General features: G+C 43.2%; 1 protein-coding gene across 2 annotated transcripts in view; it reads left to right on the top strand.

Moving 5' to 3' along the window:
- Positions 1 to 26,100, top strand: part of MEGF11 (multiple EGF like domains 11) — a 298,924-nt gene that overhangs the window by 48,787 nt on the left and 224,037 nt on the right. For both annotated transcript variants that reach the window (XM_020983023.2, XM_020983009.2), the window contains exon 4: positions 19,308 to 19,400. In XM_020983023.2, coding sequence (XP_020838682.1) covers positions 19,308 to 19,400 — 93 coding nt within the window. The remainder of the gene's footprint in view (positions 1 to 19,307; positions 19,401 to 26,100) is intronic.

Below are 26,100 nucleotides of genomic sequence, written 5' to 3'. Positions count from 1 at the left end.
AGAAAAAAAAACAATCACAAGTAAATGCTTTGGATCTGGCAGGGAAAGCCTGTCACAGCACCTGCCCATAGGAACTGAGAGTTCTGTTCAGAAGGAAGAAAAGGGATTCCAAAGTACATTGTTTTCATTCATAAAAGGACAGGGCGCTCAGTAGGAAAGAAGAAAGCAGTGGTGAGCATTTGGCCAGTCTGGGTGATTTCCATCTATCAACAAAAAAACCCTTTCCCCCCTGCCCTCTGTGAGAGGAAAGCATTGTTGAAAAAAACAGCCTCACAGCTGCTTCTCCCATAAGCATCTTGTTCTGGTGCTGGACAACTTTTAACTTCAAATTATTTTTATTAAAACCCTAAATCAGCAGCATTAAGTGGCTCCTGATTTAGCTTCTCAATATGGGTCGAGATTTAAAAAATCAGCAGGACGACTGGCACAGCACCGTGGGAAGACAGTGGCATTGACAACTTTTATAACACCAGGGCCACCATTTTGCCAGGATCAGAAATGGGGCTTTTTAAACTTAAAAAAATTTTTTTTTTTACTTTTAAGATGGAATTGCCCCCAAGAGCAAGCATCTCTCAGTTCCGGCACCAAGCCAGGGGTTCTTTACCTTGAGTCTGTGAACTTAAAAAATATTTTGATCACTGTTTCATGTAATTGTATGAATTCATTGTATAAATTTCATTAAAATTAAAAGATATTTTATTTTGTAGATTTAGGATCATCTTTTTGAGAAGGGGTCCAAAGGCTTCCCCAGACTACCCAAGGGGTGATATGGTGGACATAATGCTGGGTCTGGAGTAAGAGAGCCTGGTTTTTAATCTTACCTCTTTTCTTTCTTCTTATGTGATGCTGGGCAAGTTTGTCTCTCATCTGTATATAAAATGAGGGTAGAGCAAACAAAATTATCTCTAAGGTTTCTTTCCACTCTTTTTCTGTGACCTTATGCCACCTTAGAGGCCATCTTGCTCACCTCCCCCCTCATTTTACAGAGGGGGAAACTGAGGCCCAGAGAAGTTAAGCAATTTGCCCGAAGTTACACAGTGAGATCTCTTCCAAGTTTAAATCTCTGGTCCAGCAAGAGTAAAAGAGATTCATGATACTTTGCATCTCTTATTTTTCATTTTCCATATGTGAGAAGTGCCAGGGCTGGGCTTATTGTCCCATACACAGATCTACACTAATTCCATGGTTGTAGGGCAGAAATGGAAGGAACGTTGTGAGGGCGTCTGATTTATCTTTCTGCCTCTCTGCAGAAACCTCCCTAAATAGCCCCAAATTTATGTGAACCCATCCTGTTTTTAAGGACTCCCTAGAGGAACAAATTCTGCAGCCTTGTGACTCACCTTTTTCAGTTTCTTATTTCCATCTTGACTATAGGGAAAATTCAGTTTGCCCTGTGCCCACCTGGCTAGGGAGGGAGCTTACTCCAATCTATGAACAAAGCTGTCTTTGTGATTGATGAGCCTCTGAGGGTATTAGTCATCTGAGAATGGAAGTGGGAGGGGTGCAGGAAAAGGAGATGCCCACTAAGTCTCAGAGGTGGTGCCTTTTTCTTGGTGCAGCCAGAGTCAAGGTTGTGATGATCTGTGGTAAGGGCTCTTGGAGTTGAAGAGGTTGTGGGGCTGAGGGTAGTAGCTCCTAAGGAGGGAGGGGGATGAGTCTCTGTGGCATCTTTCCCAGTTGTGGAACTGAGAGCTCATTCATTCATGCATCTATCTAGCCATGATTTATTAAACTCATATTCTGTGCAAAGCACTAGGTTAGGCACTGGGGAGATACAGAGATAAATATGATTTTCCCATGGGAAGAATGTGACCAGGAGACAGATCGCAGAGGTAGCGACAAGACCAAGATATGGGGCATGGAGATGGGGAAAGGAAAGAATATTGCTAATATTGCTATAAGCTTGTTCCATGCTGAGATGATTCCTTCTGGGACAGACAGATCATGGAGATCAATATACTTCATGCTGTGGCCTTTGTCCCATCACCCCATGTAACATCCAAACAGATAGACAGATAGAGATTAACATGGTCCTTATCATTTGGGAATCCATCATGAGTATCGATGAGGAGATGCTACCTTGTTTTGGAATAAGCCAGTAGCATGACATAATTGAAAAAAAAAATGGAGAACAGGAGACTAATTTTTAAATCAGGGCACCAAAAAAAAAAAACCAAAAAAAAAACCCCCAACCAAAAAAACCTAAACCCTCAGCAAGGCTCATGCTTTGCTTTCCTTGTAGGTGGTAAAGATTGATTTCCCAAAGAAAAATCAATCAGTGGGAATGTGTCTTTCTGGAGAAAGCCAAGCATCTGTCAAAGAAGGAAAAAAAAACACAGAAAAAGATTTTCTTGGGTCATGTGCTGAGGGTTTGCTGACTCAGGCCTTCTGTTTTTACATCATTAACAAGTTGAAAAGCTGTTGCTCCTTGCTGAAGTGCAGTATTGGTGGTTTTGAACCTCACAGCCGGGAAGATCTTTTATGAGAGAATGCTAAGTGTACTGAGAATGGTCCAAAAGCATATTTTTCTTCTGCAAAACTGATTAAGGGAATTGACAAGGAGGACTGTACTGTGTCTTTTCTCGGCATGCAGAGGAGGAAAAGATTGCTTTCACCTGGATCCTGATCAGGAGTACAGAAACAGAAAATTGATAAACAATTATTCGTATCGGATCCCTTTTGGGGAATATCATTAGAGACAGGCGAGTGTCACCAGGTGTTACTAATGGAGTGGCAAGGTAGAGAAAGGTATCTCAGGGAATTCATTGTTTGAACACATGGCATGAGACAGAGGGCTTTCCGATGATTAATGGAGAGGAGGGCTCCTGCCTTCTGGGGAGAGGTATGAATGGCAGTCAGAAATCTTTCTGCTTGTAGAATTATATTTACCACAACTCAGGTCTTACTAGCTGATTGGGTCACAAGGGGGTTTCCACAGAGTGTTTAACTTTTTCTCCCACTGGTGATTGATTGAACAAGCATTTGTTAAGCACTTACTATGTGCAAAGCACCATGCTAGGTGCTGAATATACAAAGAAAAACAAAACAAAAATAGGCTCTGCCCTCAATGAGCTTACATTCTACTAGGAGACATGAGCAGAGCAGTGCAAGATAATGTTTTTTTTTGGGGGGGGCAGGGCTAACAGCTGGGGTACCAGGAAAAGCTTCCCATACGTTGAGTCTTGAAGGAAGCTAAGAGGTGGAGGTGAGAAGAGAGTGTAGTTGAGGCATGAATGGCAGCCTATGCAGAGGTGGAATGTTGAATAGCGGGAAAAGTGAAGAGGTCAGTTTAGCCAGAACATGGAGTGGGTGAAGGAGATAGATTTGGAATAGGTCCAAAGGTGAGGAAAGCCAGGTTGAGGAGAAGGGCTCGAAGGAGCCACTAGAGTTTCTTGAACAGTGAAGTAATATGGGGAGGGCTGTGCCGGAAGCAGAGGATCACTGAGGTAGCCGTGAAACATGGAGTCGTTATGGGTTTGTTCTAAGTCTCCGTAATTCTGCCGATATGCAAAGATTAAGTGAACAGTGTGGGGCTCTATTTTTCTAGGACTGAGGTGTTGTACCCTTTGATTCTATCTTTATAACATCATGAAATACGTTTAGAGAGGCAAGTTGGATTCTCATGCTTTTGTGCCAGTTCCATTGAGGAAACTGTGGGGTCTTCTTTCCTGCCCTGGTACTCCTCTCCCCATTCCGCTCCTTTGGCCTGGGAATGGCAAGAGGTCTGGATTTCCATCTTTCTAGGAGATGGGGGATGGCGGTTGGATCTCCCTCCCCTTCACTCTTTGGTTCAACCCGAGGTATTTTTTTGTTTTTAAGCTCCTTTGAATGGGAGCCAAGTCCAGGAGCACCAGGCTGGCACCACCCAGCCTATTCGTTGGCCCTGAGAAGAGGAGGAAGAATGAGAACAGAATTCAGGAGCAGCAAACAGAGACTCCAAGGCAATTATATAAAAAAAAATGACAATGCAGTTAAATTGACTGGCCTTGCTGGGAATGTTGATTCTCAAGTGACTTCTCCACAGAGATCTCCAGGGTCTACTTGCTTGTATAGGGTTTGATAAATTGGTAGCAGGGCTTGGGAGGCTCCCAGACCAGGATGTCCCCATGTCCTTCCAGCTTATCATAAGCCCTCCATTTTGTTCTTGTCTGACTGTCTTGTGTCTTAGACCAAATGTGGTTTGCAGCAATGAAAAGCAAACTCTACTTGTCCAGAGAAGAAAAGTCCACTGTTTAAACCATGTGAAGGTTTTTCAGGAGCCGTTATTCCCACAATGTCAGGGGACAGATAGGTGCTCCCAATTATAAGGAAGCAGTGATAAATATCGAATGAATTGTCTTTGAACTCCTTTTGTTGAGTCTCTTAGATTACAACCTCCACTCCCTCAACTTTCTGAGTGACCTTGAACGTGGCAAAAATCACTCATGCTAAGCAGTTGCCTTGGAGTTAGTATTTTGGCAGACTTTGATGTAGGTCATTTTATTTCCAGGCTGAATCAAACAACAAACTGATCTTATACTCATGCCAGGAATGCTAATGGTAAACTGATCGATGAACCTGGCTTGGTACAGAAAGATGTGGCCAGATCCTATAGGCCTCCCCGTAGACCACCCACTTTACCAGCAGATATTAAGGACTCTTAGTTTTTTATGTATCACGAAGCTAGGCTGGGGTATCAGGCAGGTCAGCCGAGGCGCATAGCATTATCTTTATTTTTCTTAACCTTTATGTGCAGTAATTTTTATGGTTCCGTTAACAAGTAAGAACATTTGCAAACCACTTGGGCAAAATATATTACTACAAACACCTTGGGGACTTCTGGGTTGACGAGAGGAAAGCTGATAGAATCAGAATTGATTCCAAACTCTCTTGGTGAGAGGATGCCTGACCTTGTGCCCTTTGGTTGGGGGAGGTGGCCAGTGTGGCTTTAGAAATCCAATAGCAGAGCGGACCCTGAGTCTGAAATGGAGCCTGCTGTCTTCATACCGATTCTATTGTAGCCCAATCCTGTTATGCTTATGCAAACTCAGCTTCTGGGAGCTCACTCCCTTGCCTTGCATCTGGTCTCCAGAGCACATTTGTCCCCATGCCAAATTGTATGTTCCTGAATTTGTGGCAGATTTTCCCGCAGTTTGGCTGATTGAAAGTCAGCCCAAAAGCCAATAGGTTTCCCTACTAGCGTCTTCCTCTATAGCCTGGGCATTTGGGAGGGGCTGGGGATGGCACTGGGCTTAAGCTTTTGGCAGCCACATCAGCCTTCCTTAAATGAGTTTAACTCTCCTCTCCCATACTCCCAGGAGAAAAGGAGTAGGTAAAGTCTGCTGAGTTAGCATAAGTGGCTGTACTTTTGGAGGTGATGCCTAAATCAGCTTCATTCATTTTTGGGGGACTACATAGCATCCCTTCAAGCAACCCTAAGGTATTGGAAGCAACTTTGGTGATTTTCATGGAGTTTCTCTTGACCTTGGGTTTTCTCTAAGTAGTCAGGCAACATTTATTGAATGTGAGGGGCAGTATGGTATAGGAAAATACACAGGGGTGGGGGTCCCAGGATTATAGATTGGAAGCCTGAAGATGCCTTACACATCACACTTGGGCACTGATCTTTGTTCTGTTACTAGCTGAGTGACTTTGGGCAAATCATTTAACTTATGTGATTTCCTCATCTGTGAAGTACCCATCCTATCTACCTCAAAAACAAATGTGTATTTATTTGGTATTAACTTATCTGCATCCATGTTATTCGCCCTCAGTAGAATGTAATTTTCTTTGGGGCGTGGGCTGTCTGTATCCCCAGGGCCTAGCACAGTGCCACGGACTGAGTAAATAAAGTAAAAAACACTCGATAAATGAGTAAGTTAACTGCAGTTTTATATGAAAGCACTATAAAAATATAAGCTGTTATTATTGTACAAAGTGCAGTGCTGCACCTACAAAGGAGGTGACGAGGCATAGTCTCTACAATCAAGGAACTCAAATAAATTGGGGAGGTAGGACATATATGTGGGTAAAGGCAGCTAGATGGCACAGTGGATAGAGTGTCAGGCTTGGAGTCAGGAAGACTCATCTTTGTGAGTTCAAATCTGGCCTCAGACACTTACTAGCTGTGTGAACCTGGCCAAGTCACTTAACCCTGCTTGCCTCAGTTTCCTCATCTGTAAAATGAGCTGGAGAAGGAAATGGCCAAACCACTCCAGTATCTTTGCCAAGAAAACCCCAAATGGGGTCACAAAGAGTTGGATGTGATTGAAATGACCAAACAACAACAACAAATTGTGTCAGGAAGATCTGAGTTCAAATCAAGTCTCAGATACTTACTAGCTTTGTGACCCTGGGCAAGTCATTTAGCCCCTTTTCTCCTCAGTTCCTCATCTGTAAAATGGAGACAACCAGGGGAGAGAAATGGCAAACTACCCCAGTATCTTTGTCAAGAAAACCCCTTGGACAAAGTCCCTGGGGTCATGTAGAGTTGGGCACACCTGAATGACAACGACAGAAAGGTGGGGTAGGGGCAGAAGCTGGAACAGCCATGGTTTAGGAGTAAGTCCTTGGTCCTGGACTTCATTGCTTTTAAATGCTTCCTCTGCCTCTCGCCCCCAGTTTGTGATGACTCGCTTGCTGGGGAGCACTCCAAGGAATGGCAGCTGGCCACCTGTGGCGTCACAGTCAAGGAGGACCACCATACTGTCCTACAGCTTGTCCCTAGGTTCCCCTCTCAGAGACAGACTCCTGGGCTTATGGATCATGGTTCTGGTTCAGTATGGAAATCCTTGTGTTCGTATTAGGAACTGACTCAGTAAGGTCCAAATTCAGCTAACTCTCACTTATTCAGGGGCTTGGCACGTTGTCACTTTAAAGCATGGGACCTTCTTCTTCTTGTAGCTATTGGACTCTGGGGCATTCTGTTGTCTGTCAGCCAATCAACAAGCGTTTACTAATTACTAATTATCAGCAGAGCCTCTAACAGGCAAGGGGGGAACAAGCTGAGATAACATGCTGACCTTTTAGAATATGTTCTTCTATTTTTTGTAGATAGATATAGCTGACTTCGATGGCTGAAATTCCTCAAGCAATTTCTCTGATGACTGCCTCTTTCAGTCACAGCTCAAGACACAGGCCTGTCTGGGGTCCCAAGCATTAAACATTATAAAGTTTATAATGTGAATTATAAAGTGGAGCATTCTGAAGTGGCCGGTCAGGGAAGTCTTCTAGGAGCAGAATGTCCAGTGGAGGTGAAACAGGGTGAGCTGGGATCCGTAGTGGTGAATAGTGTAGGAGACCGGGCTGGCCTGCCAGCTTTGCTGTCAAATGTAAGCTCATCGAAGGCAGGGACTGTTTCACTTTGTTTGTATTTCTAGTGTCTAGCATACAGGCCAGTCAACGCGGAGTGGGTGTTTAACAGATGCTTAGTGATTGATTGATTTGTTCCACTTGGCCTTAAGCATGAGCAGAAAATTCCTCTGGGCCATAAAAGGTGGTGGAATGAAAGCTGAAGGCTTTGCATTAGGTGGCTAGGTGGAGCAGCAGATAGAGTCCAGGGCCTAGAGTCTGGAAGACCTGAGTTCAAATTCAGACTCGGACACTGGCTGTATGACCTTGGGCAAGTCAGTTAACCTCTTTTTGCCTTGGTTTTCTCAACTATAAAAAGGAGTTGTTGTGAGGATCAAATGAGATTCTTTACAAATTCATAAAGCACTTAGCACAGTGTAGTAGCTGCATAGTAGTAGTAAAAATTAATAGAGTTAAAAAGAGTTCCGCAAGAGGCTCGCCACGCGTCCAGACTGCAGAGGCACAGCTGCTGAGATAGTTGTGGAGATTTTTGGCACCAAGGCCGGTTTTCTCACTTTTTTGCTGTTTGCTCCTGCCGACGACCTTGTTCGTGAGTCGTCAGCAGCCAGTGCCCCGGTGCCATCTGCTGGTTTGCGGCCATGCGCTGATTCAATGCCTTAAGGTCAGCAGTGATCAGGAAAGTCATCATTTTTTTTTCTTTTAGGTCTTTTTTTATTGATGTCTTTTGTTTTGACCTCAACTTATTTCCAAATATATCCTCCCCTCCTTCACCTCTTCAGAGAACCATCCCTTGTAACGAAGAATTTTTTTTTTTAAAGAAGAAAAAAACAGTTTAACAAAATCAACCTACCTATCAACCATGTTTGACAATATAGGCAATATTTCACATCCCTAGTCCCTCACCTTGGTAAAGAAGGAAGGGCAGTATGTTTCCTTCACCTCATTCTCAGTACACAGGGCAGCTAGGGAGTACAGTGGATAAAATGCCAGGCCTGTAATCAGGAAGACCTGAGTTCAAATCTAGCTTCAGACACTTACTAGCTGTGTGATCCTGGGCAAGTCACTGAAACCTATTTGCCTCAGTTTTTTCATCTGTAAAATGAACTAGAGAAGGAAATGGCAAACCACTCTAGTATCTCTGCCAAGAAAAACCTGAATGGGGGTCACAAAGAGTCATATGTGAATGAAAAATGACTAAAACAAAAAAAGGCCACTTACACAGACTCAGAGGTCAGTCCATGCTGGATATTCTGCAAAGGGCCTTGATACTGAAGAGTCCTATTCCAAGGACTGGTGATAAAAGGGCCCATCAGTGGTAGTCACATTTTGTGAGGGGGTGGGGAATGGGAGGACATATGATGGACATTGGGTAGCTGCAGGAAAACTTGAAGTGGCTGTGTTGTGTTTGGACATAGCATAGTCACAGAAGGATAGTCAGTCAACAAACATGTACTAAGTGTCTGCTTTGTGCCAGGCACTGTGCTAAGTTCTGGGGATAAAAAGAAAAGCAAAAAAAAAAGCCCCCGCCCTCAAGGAGATTATAGTCTAAGGGGGAAACAACTATGCAAACAAGAGATAGCTAGATTAAATTGTCCATAATCTCAGATGGAATGCCCTAGCATTAAGAGGGCTCAAGAAAGGATTCTTGTAGAAAGGTGGGATTTTAGCCACGACTTGAAGGGAGCCAGGGAGGCCAGGAGATGGAGATGAGGAGGAGGAAGAACATTCCAGACAAGGGGGGCAGCTAGTGAAAATGCCCATAATTTGGAGACGGAACGTCTTGTCTCAGAAACAGCAAGGAGGTCAGTGTCACTAGATTGCAGAATATCTGGATGAGAGTAAAAGTGTTAAGAAATGAAAGATAGGAGGGGGCCAGATTATGAAGGACGTGAAAAGCCAGAGAAGATTTTGTGTTTGACCCTGGAGGTACTAGGAAGCCACCAGAGTTTATTGAATGGGGGGTAACATGGGGTGATGTGGTCAGATCTCTGCTTAAAGAAGATGGTTTTACAGCTGAGTGGAAGATGTACCAAAGTAGAGGACAATTAAGAGCAGGGAGAATAGCCATAAGGCTACTGCAGTCTAAGCAGGAGGTGACGAGGACTCAGACCAGGGCGGTGGCAGTGTCAGAGGAGACAAGAGGGAGTGCACGAGAGAAGTTACAAATTTACAGGATTTGGCAACCAATTGGATATGAGGCATTGGGTGTGTGTGTGTGTGTGTGTGTGTGTGTGTGTGTGTGTGTGAGAGAGAGAGAGAGAGAGAGAGAGAGAGAGAGAGACAGAGAGAGAGAGAGAGAGAGAGAGAGACAGAGAGAGAGAGACAGAGAGAGAGAGAGAGGGAGGAGTGGAAGATTCATCTAGGTTGTGAGCCTGAGTGACTGAGAGCAGGATGGTGGTGTTCTTTTCAGTAAAAGGAAAATTAGGAAGAGGGGTGGGGAAGATAATGAGTTGAGTTTTGTAAATGAGATGAGGATGTCTATAGGACATCCAGCACAAATTGTTCAATAGATCGTTGGAGATTGAAGACTGGAGATTCATGGGGAGGTTAGAGCTAGATAAATAGATCTATTAGCATAGAGATGATTATTGAATCCATGGGAGCTGATGAGATCACCAGTTGATAGAGTATAGAGGGAGAAAAGAAGAAAGTCAAGAGTGGAGCCTTGGGGGATACCAAAGATTAATGTTCATGGATGAAGATATGGCAAAGGAGACTGAGAAGGAGTGGTCAGATAGCTAAGAGGAGAAGCAGGAGAGAAGTATCCCAAAACCCTAAGGAGAAGAGAATAGCAAGAAGAGACTAATCAGTAGTGTCAGAAGCTGCCAAGGAGTCTCAGATGTCATCTAGCACAATCTCTGTCCTATTTTAGATGTAGAAACTGAGGTCCCAAGAAAGGAAGTTAGGATTTACATATATCATACCTTTCATGGGGGTAAATATTGACAGAATCAATGCAGCCTAAGGAGGTCATCCTGGGGCATTCCAATTTCACATTTTCCTTCCCCCCACCCCCCGTTTATTGAATCCACTCTGTTATTTCCATGAGTTTGTCCTCTGTTAAGCCTAGGATCAATACATCAATGAAACTTGGTACAACATCTGAGATCCAAGGAAACTGCATCTCCATGAAAAATTAGGAAATTCTAGGAGTTGGTCAAAGTTCCTCAAATTTAAAGCAGGAAGGGACTTTGTAGGGCTTTGAATCCCCTCATTTTTAGATAAGGAAAATGAGGCCTAGGGAGAGTCTCACAGGTAGTGTCAAAGTCAGAATTTGAATCCAGGTCCACCGATACCAAGTTCGGCACCTTTTCCATAAAATGAAACTGTTTAATTTGAAATGTCCCTCAGTGGGGTGGTGATTATTCAGGCATCTGCAGTAGCATTACCCTGATTTAGTTGCTGCTAAGTTTGGGCAAGGTTGAATCCCACTCTCCCAGGTCCCCCCTCCCCCAGGTTAGCAAGAACAGTTAGAAGTTGATGTGTTTTAGACAGTGTCCAGACAATTGAGGAACTTTTTGACTATCAAGAAAATAACAGCAAAGGCTTCTACAACAGATGCTGCTTAACTGCTCTATTATTGCCTTTATATAAAATACACATTTCTGAGTTTGACATTCGAGGCCCTGCACAGTCTGACTTAATTTTTCCTTTCCAACTTTATTTCATATTATTGCTCTTTACTTGTTCAATGCCCCATCTGGACTGAACTACTAGGTGATCTCCAGTATTCCCCTGATGTCTTCTCCCCTGAGTAGACTATCCTCTGTGCCTAGAATGTGATACCTTCTCATTTCTGCCTGTTCAAACCTTTGTTTGTTTGTTTCTTCCCTCTCTCCCTCCCTCCTGCCTTCCTTCCTCTCTCTCTCTCTCTGTTAATAGTATTTTTCCAATTATATAATAAAGACAATTTTTAACATTCATTCCAAATTTTTCTCCCCTCTTCCTAAAATAGTAAGCAATTTGATTTAGGTTATAGATGTGCAGTTATGTAAAACATAGTTCCATGTTAGTCACAGTTGTGAAAGAGGAAACAGACCAAAAGAAAAAAAAACATACAAAAAATAAAGTAACTTAAAACAGTATGCTTTGATTTGCATTCAGAGTCCATTAGTTCTTTCTCTGGATATGGATAGCATTTTCCATCATGAGTCCTTTGTAATTGTCCTAGATCTTGTGTTGCCAAGAAGAGCTAAATCATTCATAGTTGAGCATCACACAGTGTTGCTGTTACCATGTACGATGTTTTCCTGGTTCTGCTTATTTCACTTTGTATCAGTTCATACAAGTTTTTCTGAGGTACCCTTCTCTTTCTTCTAGGCTCATCTTAGGTACCACCTTTTCCTTGGAATCTTCCATAATCTATCCTCTCCACCGTCATTCTTCCCCCACCCTGGCCATGCACGTAGGCACCCAGTTAAATGTAATTTCTCCTTTCTTCAATTTTCCTGGATGACTTTGTTGGTATCTTTTTGCTCCTATCACATTTTTTCCTCATAGAATATGGATTTGGGTATATGCTACCTCCTTTTTAGCAGAGTGTAAGGTCCCTGAGGGCAGGAATCTTTCTTTGCCTTGCACTGGCAGATGCTTCATGAATGTTTGTGAAATCAAATTATGAATATTTCATTTGTGAGCTCCATAAAAGTTCAGCTTACTTCCAACTTTAACACTATTTATACTAACTTATGTAACCTTAGTTGAAAATCTGTGGGTGAGTAATTTAACTTTTCTGGTTTTCTGGTTCTCTGATTTTTCTGGTTCTCAGTTTCCTCATTTGTAAATTGAGAAGTTAAACTAAATGATCTCTGAGATCTCTTCTGGCTTTAAATCTATGTTCTTATGACTCTATGAACTGATATACTTGGGTTCATAAAATTTTCAGAGGTGAAAGAAACCTTAGAGATTACCCTGTCCAAATATTTTATTTTGTAGAGGAGAAGCCTGAGGCTTGGAGAGGTAAGTTAATTTGCCCTGGGATAACAAAGCTAGTAAGTGGACAAGCTGGAATTCAAATCCATATCTCTTGACTCCTAGCCCTGTGTGCTTTCTTTGGACCAAGGTCAAGGACACCATGTTGGATTTGATGTTCAAGGTATACTCCCTAGGTTTTTCCTCTTGAAACAAAAAGTACATATCTAACTTTGAAATGAACTGGTGCTATATGTACATCCAGATAGGATGGCTCTGGGTCTTTTTACAAGCTCCCTGTTCTTCAAAAAATATTGAAAATCTATGGACAATTTCCTGTGTTCTACTATTCTGGTGGCAGGAATACATAGGCTGCTTAATTCTCAAAGGGTATAAAACTATTCTTTCTCAGAGCCTTTTGTCCTGTTGTCTCCTTACAGGAGACCATGACAGAAAATGGGGTGTGGGGAGACGTCAAGTCTGGCCATGCCATTCTGTCAACAGCTCTAAAAAGGGTTTGACTCTGGGGAAGGGGAAAAAAGAGAGAGCAAATCAATCAGCCAACAAGTGTTTATTAAGTACCTACTAAGTGCCAGACATTGTGATAGACCCTGAGGCAGTCTCCACCCTCAAGGAATTTGTATTTTGTTAAACTACAGCTAGAATCCATGGCTACTTTCTCCCAGTTCAGTAGTCTTTCTACTGTCTCATAGTATTGTCTCCATGAATTCTATTATTCAACTATACTGGCCTATTTGCTATCACTCCCAAAATGACAGTCCGTCATCTCCCATCTCTGTGCCTTTGCATTGGCTGTCCCCTGTACCTGGAATGCCCTCCCTCCTCGCACCTGCCTCTTAGAATCCCTAGCTTCCTTCAAGACTTAGCTCAAATACCACAAAGGCAAGTGGTCTCTCAGATGCTACAGCCTGCTCTTCTAAGGTTCCTTTCATCTATTCTGTATGTATCTTGCATAAACCTATTTATTTACAGTTGTTCCTCCTTTTCATTGTAAGCTCCTCTAATGCAGTGATTATTTTAGCCTTTCTTTGTATGCTTAGCTCTTAGCATGATGCTTGGCACGGCACATAATAAGGACTTAATAAATGCTTGTGGACTGACTGACTGACTGACCCTATCACATTTTTAAGCAGCGGTGAAAGGGCTATATGATGAAGTGCCAAAATGTGTGTTATAGCTAATGAGAAGTCTAGGAGTTCAGAGGAGAGAAAGATCAGTGTGGGGAGGAAGGGAGAGATCAATATATTCAGCACCTTCTGAGCTGTTTCCTAGCACTGGAGGATTAAAAGCGGGGCTAGGAGGTGGGGGAAGCCATTGGCTGGGGGAAGAGGTCTCAGACTTTCCTCTCTCAGGCCAGCTGCTCTGAAATCCAGTTACCTTGGCTGAAGGATTACTTATTGCTGAGTTCTAATAGGGGTCCTTAGACAATGCTTCCCACTGCTGATCCCCAGAAAGCACAAGCCTGGTGAAGTCCCATCATCTTCAAGTCCAGCCCTCTGGGAGAGTTGTTAGCAGAATATCATAATTCTGTGTTCACCCTCCCCTCTTCCCTTCTTATTGCCCTTACCCCATACAAAAGGGTAAGCAAATACTCAGAACCAAATAGGCCACTGCGAGCCTCCAGTATTTGCTATCAATATTTCATCCCTCTCACAACGCTGTCTAAACAACACCTATGAAATATGAATGAATTGCAGTTTTGACTAATGCATAGCCTGGACAGGCTACAAGCAGGATGAGGATGGAGAGGGGAAGGCCTGTGGCGTGGAATCTGGGCTTTGGGAAGCCATTGTCCTGGCCTTAGCAGTCAGTATGTTAAATGAGGGAACAGGACAAAGGAATGGCCTTGTGTAATCACTTTTGGTGCCCTGGATGGATTGTTAAACAGGACACTGCTGAGCTCATGGCTGGAACAAGGAAAGAGGCAGCCCTGGGGGTTGATGGAAGCCTCTGAAGATCCTTCCCTGCCTGTGCCTTCTAGGCCAAGTAAAGGGGGAGACAGACAGAATTGAGCTGCTTCAGATCTCCTAAGTCAGACGGGAGCAGTGAGGGAGGAGAGAGGAGCTGTGGCTGACACATTTTGTAATTCATCTTCTCCCTTAGAACTTAGAGGAGGAGAGTCTGGCCCTCCCCATCCCTTGAATCCTCAGATTCCCCTTTCTGGATCTTAGTTTTGTTATGGAAGTGCATAGTACCGTTTAAGAGGGAACCTCTCCCTTCAGCACATCAGCACTGTTTATCAGATTAGCTAGTTGGAGTTGCAGTATGAGAGAGTTGGGCTAGAGCTCCTCCAGATTGAAATCTCTGATGCTTGCTGTCTGACCCCAGGCACAACTAGGAATCAGATAGTCTGGTTTTGAGCACTTGTGTTTGTGTCTTGAAATGTCTCATATTTCCTGGGACTTCTGCTGCCCTGTCCTTGGATGGCTAGTGCTGACTGTCCTTTCACATCCACTGTTCTGTTTTATTCCCCTGTGTTCTCATTCCTTCTCTCCCCGCACCTTCTCATTTTCTCTTGGACTTTACCTCAGCACCTCTCATTAATTCCCTTATCCTTGACTGCCGTAACTCCCAAATCTACATATCTTGCCCTCTTCTTTTTTCAAAACTTTTTGATTCAATAAATTTGTTTATGCATATATTTGTAACCTGTCCCTCCCACTATCTCCCCACTTGAACCACAAAACAAATTTCCACATTGATGATGCCTAGAAGTGTTTGTCTCTGCTTTTTAAGTTCATCATCTTTCTGTCAGGAGGTCACTTTGCTTTCTTCTTTTATTCTGAACTAAAATCCCAGATCACCAAATGCCTGCTGGACATCTCCACCTAGATGCCCTATAGACATCTCAAAGTGAACATAACCAAAACAGAATTTATTTTCACAAGCCACTTCTCTAATAGCTGTCATTGCGGTTGTTATTCAGTCATGTCTGACTCTTTGTGACCCGATTTGGGGATTTTTTTTTGCTAAGATATTGGAGTAGTTTGGCATTTCTTTCTCCAGCTCATTTTACAGATGAAGAAACTGAGGCAAACAGGGTTAAGTGACTTGCCCAGAGTCATACAGCTAGTGTCTGAGACTGGATTTGAACTTGGGTTTTTCTGACTCCAGGCCTGGTGCTCTATCCACTGTGCCACTTAGCTGCCCAATGTTTGTCATAAACTCTAATAAACCTCTTCTTAACATTTCAATTTCTGTTGAAGACATCACTCTTCTTCAGATCGTTCGGGTACACAGTCTCAGAGTGGTCCTCAAGCTTTCATTGCTCCTCCCTGTCCATATCCAGTCAATTGATAAGTCTTGTCATTTCTCTCTCCATAATATTTTTCACATCCTTGTCCTTCTTTTCACTCACATGGTCACCATCTGAGTACAGGCCCTCATCAACTTTCTCCTGGTCTGTTGCAGCAGCATTCTAGTGGTGTTTCCTTGCCTCTAGTCTGTGCCCTCTTCAATACAGCCTCCACACATCCCTCTGCTCAAGAAATGTCAGTGACTCTCAACTGCCTCAATGATGGAATACATAATGAGCATTTTTCTTTTGTTATTGTTTTTTGCTTTTCTTCTTCCAGATTGTCCTTCGCTTCCATGTATTTACTTACCAGTCTGTTGTTCTCTCTTTTGTTTCTTTGGTGAGACTTGTCATTGCATATTCTGGTTTTTCTATTCTATTTATTATTTTTGCTGTTCAGGCCACAAATTCCACTCTCATGATTCTCATTTTTCTTGTGAACCACTCAGGAATAGTGTATTGTCATTCCATGTTCTCAAATTCCACAAGATCCTCTGTCTTATCAAGTGCTGGATCATTTTCCTTTGTTTTGCAGTATTTATTAATAGATGCCCGAACTCATTTACTAGATCTGGAGGCCATATTTCCTTTCATTGTTAATATTTTTCCTGTTGATGTTCATGGTTTTAAAGTTTTTTCTTCTTGAAATCTTTGGTAATTTCTGATTTTTTTTCCTTGTATTTTTCCTATTACTCACTTTCTGACTCCCTCCATCTGAGTGTGGTTTTCTTGGAGGCTGAAATGCTTAAAGCTTAAATGCTTAAAGCATTTCAGCCTTCTCCCGCATTGAGAAATGTGTGGTTCTTCACCCTAGATCTCTATCCCAGTTGACTTTTAGGTGGTCAGAACTGACTCCATCTGGATGCTGTGCTTTGACCCCTCAGGTTTGATGGAGTGCTGCATAGCCCCTACACACACAGTATCTTGTCTAGGTGTCCTATCCCACTTTCTCTATTACTTAGTTCTTTGGCTGGGTACAAGCATTTTGGAGCCTTTCAGTGCTGGTGTTACAGGGTTGTGGCTCTTGGCGGGTGTTTGTTCCTGAAGGGCTGTGGTTACGTGTTTTGTCATGGCCAGGGCCAATTTCCTCAGCCTAGAGTGCTGGAAAGAGGGAGGTGAGATTGGTATGTGGTGGTGGGATCAATTGTAAGCCTTTGTTGTGTACTTGGGTCTGCTAGTGTGGCCTTACTGCCAGTAGAATGGGAGATGGATTTGGGGTACTGAGTGAGCTCAGGGTCAGTGAGCATCAATTCACTTAGTTGTGGGTTTTTGAACCTTCTTTTGGACTCTGGATATCCTAGACCATGGGAACAGTCGACATTGCTTTATCTTTAGTGCATAATTTCTCTTTTGGGGAGGTTTGAGAGGTCATAAGGATTGGAGGAAATGCCTAGTCCATCATCTTGTTGCTTATGTAACCCAGAAACTCTCTCGCTAGGCTAGAGTACACACTACTTGGTTTGGCATTTAAAGCTCTTGACAAATGGGCTCCAATCTGTCCTATCACTCCTCACGTATTAAGTATCAGCCATTTGGTCTACTTGGTTGTCCCTATACACAATATCCTATCTACTAGGGTGTATGGAGTATTCAGGGAAGACTAGCACCTCTGCAGTGAGGGCTTGCAGAATCCTTTTCAGGGCTGCTTATGCACCTTTGGTGTCTACCTGCCACTCAACTTGCACCTGTGGCTTCAAGAAACTGCAGCATAGGCAGTGGCCACATCCTGGTAAAACCGTCTTAGTAGATAGGCTAAACCAGGTTGAAGGTAACCAGTGGGCCTCAACACATTGGTGAATTAGAGGGATGTCTCTCCCAGCCATGTGAAGACTTTCTTCTAGCAGAATGGGCAGATGAGAACAGTTTGTTCTAACGGCCATGAAGGCAGCTGAAGCAGGCTCTGTGAAGAGGTTAAAGCTTGATCAGACATCGAGAATGTCAAGGTTCAGCGCATCCTGGGTCATCACTAATCATCCTGACTTTTGTCTTGCCACTAGACGTCTATGACTCTGGGAGAGAGTGAGGCAGAATTCTGCCAGTTCGCACTTAATAAATGCTTATGGTATTGAACCGAACTAGTGCCTCCTTTTTACTGAAGAAACTCCCTGCCTTGTTCCACAAGAGCCTTGCCTCTCTAGCTTGGAGATATCTTACTCCCTGTACCATATCCCCTACTCTACCTCCTCCCCCTCCAGATAAATTTACTTGTTCTATATTTTACCCACTCAGACATGAGAAAGCCCTCTAAGCCTTCTAAGATGTCAGCTATCTGATCTGGTAAATAATATGTGCTGGTAAGCTAAACAGAAGATGCGTGTTCTTTCCTGGTGATGTGTACTTCCACAAAAACCTTCTGTATGCACCGTTCTTATCATTTAAACCATTACTGACTCAAAGGTGGATCTGGTAGCGAGGGACAGCAGCTCCAAACCAGTCCAGGGGCAGAAAGAGGGAGATATATTTGAGAGCACGAAGGGACCTTGTAGTATTCCCTCAAATCAGGCCATGTTGTGTGGGGCGCCATGTCTATAGCCATGAGGAGAGTCACTCAAACAGAAAGTATCTTCCACCTTTTCAGGAAAATGAGATGAATTCAGATAGCTAGCTGAGAACTGACAGCAGCTGATGGTGGCAGCCAGTTTCCTGAGAGCTTAAAGGAGTTTTCAGGGTAGAGTGGTATAAAAAATTGAGGATGGGAGCAGCTAGGTGGTGCAGCGAATAGAGCAGCAGTCCTGGAATTAGGAGGTCCTGAGTTCAAATCCAGCCTCAGACACTTGATATTTACTAGCTATGTGACCTTGGGCAAGTCATTTAACCCCAATTGCCTAACAAAAAAAAAAAGGATTTAAAAAAGTTGATGATGAAAATGCTTAGTAATCCTATACAATATAGATGAGATATAAATAGGAGAGATGGAGGGGGGAAGGGTAGTTTTAATCCAGGAAGCAAAAGATGACCTTGAGAAGCCAGTAATTATACCAAGTCAGGAATGGGATGATCTCCAGACTGTTAGCAATAAACCTTCCCAGAGCTGGAATAGTCTGAGAAGCCTTCAGTGGGCCTGCCTCCCATCCTTGGTGACTAACTGCCTGATAAGAAATTGTGAGGTTCTCTCTAATTATAATTATCATCATGAATGTCTCTCTTAATTACTTTCTTATAATTAGTGGGTGCCTTTTCCTCACCATTTGTGTGCCTTGTGGAGTCACTGACATTTGAGAGCCCCAAAATAGGGATGTTTAGGAAAGAGAAATGGGGTGGGGGAGGGAATGAAATCTGTTCATTTGAGGCAGTGTGAACTGAGAAGCTTTACCAAATGACCAAGAGAAGGATAAAATGGAAGGTGACAGGTTATTTCCTTGGCTGATAGGGTTATAGGACAGTAGGCAAGGACACAGAAGTGAGTGGTAGGGGAGGAAGTAGAGAGTCACCAAGTATTAAATAATTTGAAATATTTATGTACCATACAGATCTGTGTGTATATACGATATGCACATATATATGTATGGACACATATGGATGGATAGATGTATTCACATGTGTACGTATGTATAGTCTTGCAAAGCCACTTCTTGGCTCAGATTTGAAATTTATTCTTGCAGGTTTCATTCTAGTGCATTAATTATAATTCAGGTCAGATATCGTGCCCTCCTCAGCCTCCTCAGGCTGTCCCCCTCCTCTCCAGCCTTCGGAGTTTATGAGCACCAAGATCGCCACAGAGCAACTTAATGTTCCTTGACCAGCAGCAAGTTGGTTTTCATCATTTATTGTGCCTCTTTCTTTCTCACAGCCTTGTGCACAGAAGAGTGTGTCCATGGCCGCTGTGTCTCCCCTGACACCTGTCACTGTGAGCCTGGCTGGGGAGGTACTGACTGCTCCAGTGGTGAGTAGATCCATAGCCCTGTGGGTGCATGGGGACTGCCTGTAGAGGGCTCTGCCGGTGGGAGGAGGGTGGTAAAGTTTGCTCAGTGAATCCCTGAAATGTTGAGTCAGTAGGATGGAGTCATGACAGCTGGAAGGGACCTCAGGGGTTGTCCCATGAAGGAGAAGGTAGAAGCTAGGGAAGGTGTTCTTGTATTTTGGAACATTACCGAGCATGTTATCTGCAGGTTTGTGGTGGTTGAGTATTTAGGGGAAGTACAAAAGTGAGTATGCACCATAAGGGATTGTGAGTATTCTGGGTATTTATGGAAGGATGGGTACTTGTGGGAGGGAATGCCAAGGATTCAGATTTGCCTGCTCTCAGGGAGCTTCTCTAAGCATAGTTATAAAGAGTTTTGTTTTTGGTGTTTTCCCTCCTGGACCTTGGTTCATCTTTGAGTATCTGTATTTCTCTGCTGTTCTGCTATGAGTATCTCCTTGTCCATGTGACTGTGAAGATAGATGCTTGGTGCTCGTGGGCAGAACTCTTGGTGGGGCTGGAAGCTTCTTTCTAAAGCCTTTCTAGTTCTATGCTGTGTAGAAATACCACTGATTATAGAGAGGGTTTGGGGTATCTGAGTCGGGTAAGAATTTTAGAATGGGAAATTCAGGCTCTGCTGAATCAGGGAAATGGGGGAGAGGCTGGGCAGGTTCTCTGGTACATTGGCAGCTTTACTGCTTACGCTGTCATCTGTTTATTCTAGGGCTGTCTCTCAGACCATGGCTTTTGATATGTATCTCCTCACTTTGAGCCTTTCCCCCTCTCCAGTCTGTTCTCCACACAGTTGCTAAATTGATATTCCTAAAAGACATATTGATATTCCTAAAGCATAGGTCTGTCTATGTCACTCTTCTGTTCAAAAAGCTCCAATATTACCTCTGAGATATGTTACAATTTCCTCATTTGGCATTTAAGACCCTTCGAAAGCTGGCTCCAGCCTGCCTTGCCAGACTTATTACATGTTACTCCCCAGCATTAATAGACCATTTACTGTCTCTGTGCATTTGCATGACTTGTTCCCTCCACCTGGAATGCCCTCCCTCCTCCCCTTCACCTCTTAGAATCCCTAACTTCTCTCCAAGCTCAGCTCAAGAACAGTCTCCTACGTTAGTGGCTAGTGGCTGGTTCCCCCTGTCCCTAACCCCACTCCCCAATTACTTCATATTTATATTTCATATATTTTGGTTTTTACTTATATGTACATGTTGTTTCCCGTAAGGGAGTGTAATTTCCTTGAAGACAAAGACTCTGGTTGTTACTTTTATTTTCCAAGTGCAAAGTACATGTTGTTGAATCGTTTCTGTCTGTCTGACTCTTTGTGACTGGGGTTTTCTGGACCAAGATACTAGAGTGCTTTACCATTTCCTTCTCCAGATCATTTTATAGATGAAGAAACTAAGGCAAACAAGGTTATGTGACTTGCTCAGGGTCACATAACTATAAATATCTGAGGCCACATTTGAATTCATAAAATTGAGCCTTCCTTCCTGACTCTTGGCCCAGCATTCTATCCACTGCACCACCTAGCTGTCCCCTCTGGCGTGTGGTTGATGCTTAATGTATATTTACTGATTGTCACTATAGCCTATTTTTCTTAAAGCATGGTCTGATTTCTGTGCTGGAAGGGAATGAGCTGGTGCTAATTCTCAGGATGGGAATAGGCACATAAGTAAACCTTAAAAGCTTGGATATATTTGGGGATGTTTTTAGACCTTGGATTTCTAACCTGGGGGTCTGTAATCTTAAATACACACACACACACACACACACACACACACACACATGTGTATGTGCATATTATGGGGCAGCTAGGTGGCACAATGAATAGAGGACCAGCCCTGGAGTCAGGAGGACTTGAGTTCAAATCTGGCCTCAGACACTTGACATTTAACTAGCTGTGTGACCCTGGGCAAGTCACTTAACCCCAACTGCCTCACTGGGAATATATATATCTATATATATCTATATCTATATCTATATCTATATATATAGATATAGATATAGATATATATAGATAGATATATATCTATATATCTATCTATATATATATATCTATCTATATATATATATCTATATATATATATATATATCATTGTAATTAATTTTTTTGTATTTTATTTTATGCATTTAGAAATGTGATTCTGAGCAATCCATAGGCTTTATCAAGCTGCCAAAGGGGCCCATGGCACAGAAAAGGTTAAGAACCCCATGTTTTAGATTGAGCTTATGATTTCATTGGCATAGGGAACCCCAGTGATGAAAGTTCTCTACCAAAGCAAACGGATAAACTCTGAAACTCAGTCTTAGAGAGTTGTCTGGGGACACTTAGAGGTTGAGACTTGCCCAGGGCCACACAGTCAGTATATATTAGTCAGCAAACATTTATAAAGTGCCTACTATGTGCTAAGCATTGTGCTAAGTGCTAGGGAAGAGTAGAACCTGAGTTGAAGTCTTGTTTAATGAATAGGCCTCTCTTGGAGATTTTGCTGGAACCATTATGGGGGTTAGTAGCGTTAGCCCTTTTGGTCGTAAACTTCTAGCCCATCTACTGATGAAGAACAGAGGACAAAAATGTCAGTTTACGCTGAATAAAGAAGACAGAGGGACTGTTATTAAATTGTACTAATCTCACAAGTGGAGGTAAAAGAAAAAAAAGTTTTTCTCTCTATTGGAGATCTAGCTTTTTAAAATAATTAGAGATATTAAAGCATTGACAATGATTGAGATAGAAGCATTATTCATAACTTTTATTTCCGCACTGGGCAGTGATCCAGTATATTTCATTTATGAGCTTTCAGCTGTAAGGAGAACGTGAGCCAATTCCTAAATTAAATATGCCCTGTTAACTTTTATAAATGATACCCCAGGATTAGCTTAGAAGCTTAAGCTTTCGTTGTATTAAGATAATTGTCGCATTCCTTGTGTCCCGGATCTATCTGACTCCCATCCCAGAGTGCTTTGCAGGCTGTGCCCTGTGTCCTTGGGGCCCAGAAACATGTGCCTGCAGCAGAGTGACATCTGAAGTACTGGGATGAAGACGAGGGAGTCGTCCTTGCCCTGATTTTCCATCTGCTGTCTACTTCCCATGTTCTTTATCTCTAGGGAACTAATAATAATGATAATAACACTATAATAGCCTGCATTTATAAAGCACTTTAAGATTTGCAAAGCACTGTATAAATATTATCTCATTTGGTGCTCACAGCAATCCTTGGAGGTAGGTACTATTATTGTCATCATTTTTTCTATGGGAAGCCAAGGCAGACGGATGTTAAGTGACTTGCCCAGGGTCAAACAGCAGTTACATGTCTGAGGCAGGATTGGAACTCAGGTCTTTCTGACTCCAAGTCCAGTGCTCTCTATACTATGTCACCTAGTTGTGTTGTCCACTGTTTGGAGTAAAGGATCTGACAGTAAAAGGTTGGCCTGGTGTGTCCTGCCTAGGATCCCATAATTTCAGAGTTCATCCATACCTACCTCTGAATCTCATCTACACTGTCTCTAACGAATATTTATCAAGTCTCAATTTAGAGCTGGCCTGAGGCCCGGGAGGCTGGGACTTGCCTCGAGTGACACATGTAGGAAGCATCTGAACTTCCGTCCTCTGATTCTCGAGCTAGGGCTCTTTCCATTGTCCCAAGCTGTCTCCTTTATGTCAATGTGTGTGTCCTTACCTGGAGCCCAGATCTGCCTCTGTTCGACTTCTCCCCGTTACACCTCCTTCTGACTTCCGTTGCTGAGGAGACAGAACAGATACAATTCTCCTGTTTGGTAGCCTGCTCACTCTTTGCAAATCTGCTTTAAAGGCTCCAGGACTAGGACTTTGCCCCTCATTTGAAGTTACAAAGGGGATCCTGTTTTCTTCCCATGGTCTCTGTTTGTCGAAGTGTCTGTCATTGTTCCTATGACCTCCTTGCCTCTTGGCCTGTCTTACTAGGGTTCAGTACAGAAAGAACTGTCTCTTCCTGTGTGATCTCTGCTTCTTCCCACTCTGCTTGGTGCTGCTCAGACTCAGCTGACTGTTGGAAGGAGGGAGGGAAGAAGAGAAGGAAAAAAGGAAAGAAGGAAAGAGGGGAAGGAGGAAAGGAGGAAAGGAAAGAAGGAAAGAGGGATAGGAGGGAAGAAAAGAAGGAAAGAGAGGGGGGAGGAGAGAAAAGGAAGGAAAAAGGGAGAGGAGGAAAGAGGGAGGGAATGAAAGAAGGAATAATGGAAGGAAGGAAAAAGGAAAGATTTAATAAGTATCTTCTACATGCCAGGAACTGTGCTAAGCACTTTATAACATTATCTTATTTGATCCTCACAGTAACCCAGAGAAATAGGAGTTATTATGATCCCTATTTTACAGTTGGGGAAGCTGAGGCAGATGGAGGTCAAATGACTTGCACAGGGTCACTCAGCTAGTGTCTGATGCAGGATTTGAACACAGGTGTTCTGGACTCCAGGTCCAGTGCTCCATCCACTAAGGCCACTTAGCTGCCCCGAGCATCCTGTTATTCTTTAGTCCTTCCCACCTCCCTGATTCCCTCTAGGTCTAATCTTCAAGGAGTCCAGTCTTCAATTCCTGGTGACCTTGTATTTCTGTTTAATTCAGGGATGTGTAGTTGATAGAGTAGGCTTCAAAATTGATGTGTGGCATCTATTGCGTTAGACACTAAATGAATTGGCTGTGTTGCTTTATAGACTTTTGTGCTAATTACTTAATTGGTGCCAACTCTTCTGGCCTCCTTAAATGCTCAGGGGCACATTCATATACTTATAAACTCATAGCATGTTACAGCCGAAAGGAACCTTAGACACCATCCAGTCTAAGTGCCTCACACACATGCCAAACACTGGCTGGGCATGTTCCCAGGAGGGCAGGCCATTGGACTGAGTGTACAGGACTTAAGTCACTGCTGCTTCCCTGGGAAAGTGATAACAGGGTAGGATCTCCTTCCTAGATGCATTCTGGGCCCTGGTCCAATTATTAAGGAGCATCTAGATTTCAGATTCAAGTTAGGAATCTAACAAACATGATTAAGCACCTTCTATGAGTAAAGCACTCTAGTTGGTGCTTGGCAGACAGACAGACAAAGATATATCCTTGCCGTCATGGAGCTTATATTCTGTTGGAGATGTGCTAGTTCAGCAAATGGTAGTAAACCTAGTGGATTTGACTAAGGGGGTAGAACTATGGCAGTGGTAATAACTAACATTAATATAGTACTCTAGGATTTGCAAAGTACTTTGCATATATTATCCCATTTGATCCTCACAACAACCCTGGGAGGCAGGTGTTGTTGTTATTTTCCATTTTACAGATGAGGAAACTGAGATAGGCAAAGGTTGAGTGACTTGCCCAGGGTCACATACTAAGTATCTGAGGCAGGATTTGAACTCAGGCCTTCTTTACAACAAGTCCAGTATTCTATCCAGGATGCCACCTAGTTACCTATAGTATTCTCAAATAAGATTTGAGGCATTAGGAAGGATGAAGAAAGAGTGGATAGAATGAGGAATGAGATGGCGGTGGCCAAGGAGAGGTGGGAGACCCAGGGAGGGGAACCAGGAATGGCACAAGAAAGAAACGGAGAGATGGAGAGATGGAGAGATGGGGAGAGAGAGAGAGGAGAGGAGGGAGGGAGGGAGAGAGAGAGAGAGAGAGAGAGAGAGAGAGAGAGAGAGAGAGAGAGAGAGAGAGAGAGAGAGAGAGAGAAAATGACAGAGAGAGATTCTTGACTCTTTCTCTGATCAGAAATCTCCAGTGTCGCTCTGTTGCCTATGGGATAAAATGCAAATCCTGCTCTTCATCCCTGAAATTTGTGATCTGTCTCCATCCTACCTTTCCAATCTTATTACTCGTTACTCCACCTCACTCACCCTGCGCTCCAGCCAGACTGGAGTTCTTGCTGTTCCCCAGGTGTTTGTGCCCTCCCCTAGAAATAACTGTATATTTATATTTAATTTTCTATGTACATCGTTCTCCGCACCAGCCCACCCCCTAGCAGGGTATAAGCTCATTGCAGGCAGGACTGCTCCATCTGTGTCTAGCAGACCTTTAATAAAAGCTCGCTGCTGTTGTCACAACATTCTGTTTCCCCTGCCTCTATGTGCCTGGAATGCTCTCCTTCCTCACTCCTCCATTCAAATCTTGATCTCCTTGCAACATTCAATTCAAAAGCTACCTCCTACATGAGGCCTTTCCTGACCTCTAAGCTAATAGTGCTCCTTTGCCTTACCCACCCAAATTACTTTGTATTTACCGTGTAGATATTTAATATTTACTTATTTGTCTATTTGTTTCCCATGACAGAAAATAAGGTCCTTAAAGGCAGGGGCAATTTCATTTTAGTTTTGTATCCCCAATGCCTGGAACATAGCAGGTACTTAATGAATGCTTTTTGGTTAATTTAGTGAGAGTAGCTGTGAGAATCTGGACAAATCATTTCACTTTGGGGAGCTTCTGTTTCCTCATTTAATCTAACCCTAACAGAGGCTTTAGATTAATTGGCTGTCTACATTGCTTTCTCCAATCCTGCTTTGGGGGGATGGGGGAATGGCGAGGACCTTGGAGGCCTATGCTTCGGATGTGACTCATGACCCCCACTCCCAAATCCTCCTGGGCTGGAGTTCCCTGGGAAGCTACAAGCTGCCCAGGCTGAGGTTTTTAGCTCCGTGGCGG

Source organism: Phascolarctos cinereus, unplaced genomic scaffold (assembly GCF_003287225.1).
Source record: "Phascolarctos cinereus isolate Bilbo 61053 unplaced genomic scaffold, phaCin_HiC Scaffold_3;HRSCAF=262, whole genome shotgun sequence".
In the NCBI taxonomy this organism is placed as follows: Eukaryota; Metazoa; Chordata; class Mammalia; order Diprotodontia; family Phascolarctidae; genus Phascolarctos; species Phascolarctos cinereus.
This window is presented reverse-complemented; position numbering and strand designations above follow the sequence as displayed.